Source organism: Oncorhynchus keta, unplaced genomic scaffold, assembly GCF_023373465.1.
Source record: "Oncorhynchus keta strain PuntledgeMale-10-30-2019 unplaced genomic scaffold, Oket_V2 Un_contig_26039_pilon_pilon, whole genome shotgun sequence".
Classification (NCBI taxonomy): Eukaryota; Metazoa; Chordata; class Actinopteri; order Salmoniformes; family Salmonidae; genus Oncorhynchus; species Oncorhynchus keta.
This window is the reverse complement of record NW_026284746.1, coordinates 3,370-10,000: the sequence shown is the minus strand read 5'-3', so window position 1 is coordinate 10,000 and position 6,631 is coordinate 3,370. Positions and strand designations below refer to the sequence as shown.

Below are 6,631 nucleotides of genomic sequence, written 5' to 3'. Positions count from 1 at the left end.
TTGACAGGGTGTTAGTCTGTCCCAGGGCCTGTTTCTGTAGCAGTTTGACAGGGTGTTAGTCTGTTCCAGGGCCTGTTTCTGTAGCAGTTTGACAGGGTGTTAGTCTGTTCCAGGGCCTGTTTCTGTAGCAGTTTAACAGGGTGTTAGTCTGTTCCAGGGCCTGTTTCTGTAGCAGTTTGACAGGGCGTTAGTCTGTTCCAGGGCCTGTTTCTGTAGCAGTTTGACAGGGTGTTAGTCTGTTCCAGGGCCTGTTTCTGTAGCAGTTTAACAGGGTGTTAGTCCGTTCCAGGGCCTGTTTCTGTAGCAGTTTGACAGGGTGTTAGTCTGTTCCAGGGCCTGTTTCTGTAGCAGTTTAACAGGGTGTTAGTCTGTCCCAGGGCCTGTTTCTGTAGCAGTTTGACAGGGTGTTAGTCTGTTCCAGGGCCTGTTTCTGTAGCAGTTTGACAGGGTGTTAGTCTGTCCCAGGGCCTGTTTCTGAAGCGTGAAGCAGTTTGACAGGGTGTTAGTCTGTTCCAGGGCCTGTTTCTGTAGCAGTTTGACAGGGCGTTAGTCTGTCCCAGGGCCTGTTTCTGTAGCAGTTTGACAGGGCGTTAGTCTGTTCCAGGGCCTGTTTCTGTAGCAGTTTAACAGGGTGTTAGTCTGTTCCAGGGCCTGTTTCTGTAGCAGTTTGACAGGGCGTTAGTCTGTTCCAGGGCCTGTTTCTCTAGCAGTTTGACAGGGTGTTAGTCTGTCCCAGGGCCTGTTTCTGTAGCAGTTTGACAGGGTGTTAGTCTGTCCCAAGGCCTGTTTCTGTAGCAGTTTGACAAGGTGTTAGTCTGTCCCAGGGCCTGTTTCTGTAGCAGTTTGACAGGGTGTTAGTCTGTTCCAGGGCCTGTTTCTGTAGCAGTTTAACAGGGTGTTAGTCTGTCCCAGGGCCTGTTTCTCTAGCAGTTTGACAGGGTGTTAGTCTGTTCCAGGGCCTGTTTCTGTAGCAGTTTGACAGGGTGTTAGTCTGTTCCAGGGCCTGTTTCTGTAGCAGTTTGACAGGGTGTTAGTCTGTTCCAGGGCCTGTTTCTCTAGCAGTTTAACAGGGTGTTAGTCTGTCCCAGGGCCTGTTTCTGTAGCAGTTTGACAGGGTGTTAGTCCGTTCCAGGGCCTGTTTCTCTAGCAGTTTAACAGGGTGTTAGTCTGTCCCAGGGCCTGTTTCTCTAGCAGTTTAACAGGGTGTTAGTCTGTCCCTGGTCGTTAATAAGAGACATGTTGAGTTGTTATTATTGTCTTGTAACCACACAGAAAGAGTATTTCGGTATTTCTAGCCTTTCATTTCTTACTGACTGTCTTATTGTAGAATAATTACCTGGTAGTTTAGGATTGGGCGGCTCCTGGACGGTCCCCACTGTATTCCCACTGGGACGGATATCAGCTGAAACGACAGCAACAACAGGATGTCATCATTAGCACTTCCTGTTTGACTGACTCTCTCTCTCCTCCATATTTAATCCCCTGGTACCCTGAGCGAGGGTCACTTCTAGTGACAGCACAGGAAACACACACACACACACACACACACACACACACACACACACACACACACACACACACACACACACACACACACACACACACACACACACACACACACACACACACACACACACACACACACACACACACACACACACACACACACACACACACACACAGGGTTTATTTCCAGCTGGCCCTGTCCAGGCTGTGTGTGTGTGTGTGTGTGTGTGTGTGTGTGTGTGTGTGTGTGTGTGTGTGTGTGTGTGTGTGTGTGTGTGTGTGTGTGTGTGTGTGTGTGTGTGTGTGTGTGTGTGTGTGTGTGTTGTTCTGGGGGAAGGTTACATTAATAATGTACAGCTGGAAGGTACACACGCCCACGCTGACAAACTACAGGCAACAGCTGAGAGTTGAGTACACAGACATTCACACACATACACCCACAGCCCATATTAAAATCCCCTCGGTGAAAACTGCACAACTTACTGGATAATTATTGAGCAACAGGAACTTGCGGCGTTCTTACATTGGTAAACATGACTATCGACCATTCCACCAATTAAACACAACGAGGTGTGTGTACTGCAAATGTGTGTGTTGTCCATACCAGCACAGACAGGTTGCTTCCCGGTCCAGCTCCCGTCACCCCGACAGGTTCTGTGTTCTGACCCCTCGGCCAGGTAAAAGCCTGGCTGACAGGTGTAGATCAGGGTGTAACCGAGGGACGGCAACTCTATGGCAGACACATCCACCTGGGTGGGCATCTCTGGCTGGCTACAGTGGTGGGCTGGAGAGATGGAGGGGGAGGAGAGGGAGGGAGGGAGGAGGAGAGAGAGAGAGAGAGAGAGAGAGGGGGAGGGAGAGAGAGAGAGAGAGAGAGAGAGAGAGAGAGAGAGAGAGAGAGGAGAGGGAGAAAGAGGGAGAGAGAGAGAGACAGAGAGAAGAGAAAGGAGAGAGAGAGAGAGAGGAGGGAGGAGGAGAGGAGAAAGAGAAAGACAGAGAGAGAGAGAGGAGAGGGAGAAAGAGAGGCAGAGAGAGAAAGAGAGAGAGAGGAGAGAGAGGCAGAGAGGAGAGAGGAGGACAGGAAGGAAGAGAGCAATAAAAGGGAAGATGGATTTAGTGACAATACTACTGTCTCTACATCCAGGGTATATATTAGTGATAATACTGTCTCTACATCCAGGGTGTATATTAGTGATAATACTGTCTCTACATCCAGGGTATATATTAGTGATACTCTCTGTCTCTACATCCAGGGTGTATATTAGTGATAATACTGTCTCTACATCCAGGGTGTATATTAGTGATACTCTCTGTCTCTACATCCAGGGTGTATATTAGTGATACTCTCTGTCTCTACATCCAGGGTGTATATTAGTGATAATACTGTCTCTACATCCAGGGTGTATATTAGTGATAATACTGTCTCTACATCCAGGGTGTATATTAGTGATACTCTCTGTCTCTACATCCAGGGTGTATATTAGTGATAATACTGTCTCTACATCCAGGGTGTATATTAGTGATACTCTCTGTCTCTACATCCAGGGTGTATATTAGTGATACTCTCTGTCTCTACATCCAGGGTGTATATTAGTGATAATACTGTCTCTACATCCAGGGTGTATATTAGTGATACTCTCTGTCTCTACATCCAGGGTGTATATTAGTGATACTCTCTGTCTCTACATCCAGGGTGTATATTAGTGATAATACTGTCTCTACATCCAGGGTGTATATTAGTGATACTACTGTCTCTACGTCCAGGGTGTATATTAGTGATACTCTCTGTCTCTACATCCAGGGTGTATATTAGTGATAATACTGTCTCTACATCCAGGGTGTATATTAGTGATAATACTGTCTCTACATCCAGGGTGTATATTAGTGATACTCTCTGTCTCTACATCCAGGGTGTATATTAGTGATACTCTCTGTCTCTACATCCAGGGTGTATATTAGTGATACTCTCTGTCTCTACATCCAGGGTGTATATTAGTGATAATACTGTCTCTACATCCAGGGTGTATATTAGTGATAATACTGTCTCTACATCCAGGGTGTATATTAGTGATACTCTCTGTCTCTACATCCAGGGTGTATATTAGTGATACTCTCTGTCTCTACATCCAGGGTGTATATTAGTGATACTCTCTGTCTCTACATCCAGGGTGTATATTAGTGATACTCTCTGTCTCTACATCCAGGGTGTATATTAGTGATACTCTCTGTCTCTACATCCAGGGTGTATATTAGTGATAATACTGTCTCTACATCCAGGGTGTATATTAGTGATACTCTCTGTCTCTACATCCAGGGTGTATATTAGTGATACTCTCTGTCTCTACATCCAGGGTGTATATTAGTGATACTCTCTGTCTCTACATCCAGGGTGTATATTAGTGATAATACTGTCTCTACATCCAGGGTGTATATTAGTGATAATACTGTCTCTACATCCAGGGTGTATATTAGTGATACTCTCTGTCTCTACATCCAGGGTGTATATTAGTGATACTCTCTGTCTCTACATCCAGGGTGTATATTAGTGATAATACTGTCTCTACATCCAGGGTGTATATTAGTGATAATACTGTCTCTACATCCAGGGTGTATATTAGTGATAATACTGTCTCTACATCCAGGGTGTATATTAGTGATACTCTCTGTCTCTACATCCAGGGTGTATATTAGTGATACTCTCTGTCTCTACATCCAGGGTGTATATTAGTGATACTCTGTCTCTACATCCAGGATGTATATTAGTGATACTCTCTGTCTCTACATCCAGGATGTATATTAGTGATACTCTCTGTCTCTACATCCAGGATGTATATTAGTGATACTCTCTGTCTCTACATCCAGGATGTATATTAGTGATACTCTCTGTCTCTACATCCAGGGTGTATATTAGTGATAATACTGTCTCTACATCCAGGGTGTATATTAGTGATAATACTGTCTCTACACCCAGGGTGTATATTAGTGATACTATCCTCTGTATATTAAGGGTGGTGTTTACATTCAATTCAAATCACACACACATGGGTAGCAGATGCTATTGCGAGTATAACCTATACACTCTGGATGGAAACTGCTCCAGGTAAGGTTGGGTAGACAGGTGTGTGTGTGTGTGTGTGTGTGTGTGTGTGTGTGTGTGTGTGTGTGTGTGTGTGTGTGTGTGTGTGTGTGTGTGTGTGTGTGTGTGTGTGTGTGTGTGTGTGTGTGTGTGTGTGTGTGCGTGTGTGCGTGTGTGTGTGTGTATACTAACCTATACACTCTGGTTGGAAGCCATTCCAGGTGAGGTTTGGGAGACAGGAGCGTGTTGTGGAGCCTTGTAGCAGGTAGCCCTTCCTACAGCTGAACAATACTGTACTGCTGATCTGTAGGTTGGATGCACATCAGGGTCAGATACACACATCAGGGACAGATACACACATCAGGGACAGATACACACATCAGGGACAGATACACACATCAGGGACAGATACACACATCAGGGACAGACACACACATCAGGGACAGATACACACATCAGGGACAGATACACACATCAGGGTTAGATACACACATCAGGGTTAGATACACACATCAGGGACAGATACACACATCAGGGACAGATACACACATCAGGGTTAGATACACACATCAGGGACAGACACACACATCAGGGACAGATACACACATCAGGGTTAGATACACACATCAGGGACAGATACACACATCAGGGACAGATATACACATCAGGGACAGAAACACACATCAGGGTTAGGGACAGTATCTCTACTTGCACATTCATCTTCTGCACATCTATCACTCCAGTGTTTAATTTCTATATTGTAATTATTTTGTCACCATGGCCTATTTACTGCCTTACCTCCCAAATCTCACCTCATTTGCACACATTGTATATAGAGTTATTTTTCTCTTTTCTTATTGACTGTATGTTTGTTTTACTCCATGTGTAACTAACACTGTGTTGTTGTTTGTGTCGCACTGCTTTGCTTTATCTTGACCAAGTCCCAGGTCGCAAAAGAGAACTTTGTTCTCAACTAGCCCACCTGGTTAAAATAAAGGTGAAATAAAATCAATTAAAAATAAATAAATTGCAACCTGGTAGCCTTGGGTGTTGTTCTGGTTTCCAAACAGAGGTGTTCCAGGATCTCCACAGGTGGTGTGACTGGGATCTGAAACACACAACAGACACGCCGACTCCTTCCACGTCGCGTAGAAACTGACGAGCAGGACACCTGACTTGGTTGTCAAAACTAACGCTCTATGTCCAAATCTATCGGCACATCTTCTTTCTGTATGTGTCATAATGTCTCAGAGTAGAGGAGTGCTGATCTAGGATCTGATCTAAGATCTAGGATCTTCCTGGCCATTGTGATCTACAAGTCAACACTGATAGTAAATCAGCACTCGTTCTGTGAGTCACTTAATACAATACGTACAGCCACCGGTCAGTATGGCCCAGAGACACACTGTACACTGAGGATACCAAACATGAAGAACACCTTCCTAATATTGAGTTGAACCTCCCCTCAGAACAGTCTCAATTTGTCGGGTCATGGAATCTATAAGGTGTGGAAAACATTCTACAGGGATGCTGGGCCCATCTTGACTCTACAAGGTGTCTAAAGCGTTCTACAGGGATGCTGGGCCCATCTTGACTCTACAAGGTGTCTAAAGCGTTCCACAGGGATGCTGGGCCCATGTTGACTCTACAGGGTGTCTAAAGCGTTCCACAGGATGCTGGCCCATGTTGACTCTACAAGGTGTCTAAAGCGTTCCACAGGGATGCTGGGCCCATCTTGACTCTACAAGGTGTCTAAAGCGTTCCACAGGGATGCTGGGCCCATGTTGACTCTACAGGGTGTCTAAAGCGTTCCACAGGGATGCTGGCCCATGTTGACTCTGCAAGGTGTCTAAAGCGTTCCACAGGGATGCTGGGCCCATCATGACTCTACAAGGTGTCTAAAGCGTTCCACAGGGATGCTGGGCCCATGTTGACTCTACAGGGTGTCTAAAGCATTCCACAGGGATGCTGGGCCCATGTTGACTCTACAGGGTGTCTAAAGCGTTCCACAGGGATGCTGGGCCCATCATGACTCTACAAGGTGTCTAA

General features: G+C 45.7%; 1 protein-coding gene across 1 annotated transcript in view; it reads right to left on the bottom strand.

The window, feature by feature from the left end:
- Positions 1-5,679, bottom strand: part of LOC127922508 (CUB and sushi domain-containing protein 2-like) — a gene marked incomplete at its 3' end in the record, with an annotated part of 6,678 nt that extends 999 nt beyond the window's left edge. Inside the window, exons 1-4 of the mRNA XM_052506373.1 lie at positions 5,617-5,679; positions 4,775-4,886; positions 2,111-2,290; positions 1,337-1,402 (exon numbers count right to left, since the gene is read on the bottom strand). Coding sequence (XP_052362333.1) covers positions 1,337-1,402; positions 2,111-2,267 — 223 coding nt within the window. The remainder of the gene's footprint in view (positions 1-1,336; positions 1,403-2,110; positions 2,291-4,774; positions 4,887-5,616) is intronic.
- Between the last annotated feature and the right edge of the window lie 952 nt (positions 5,680-6,631).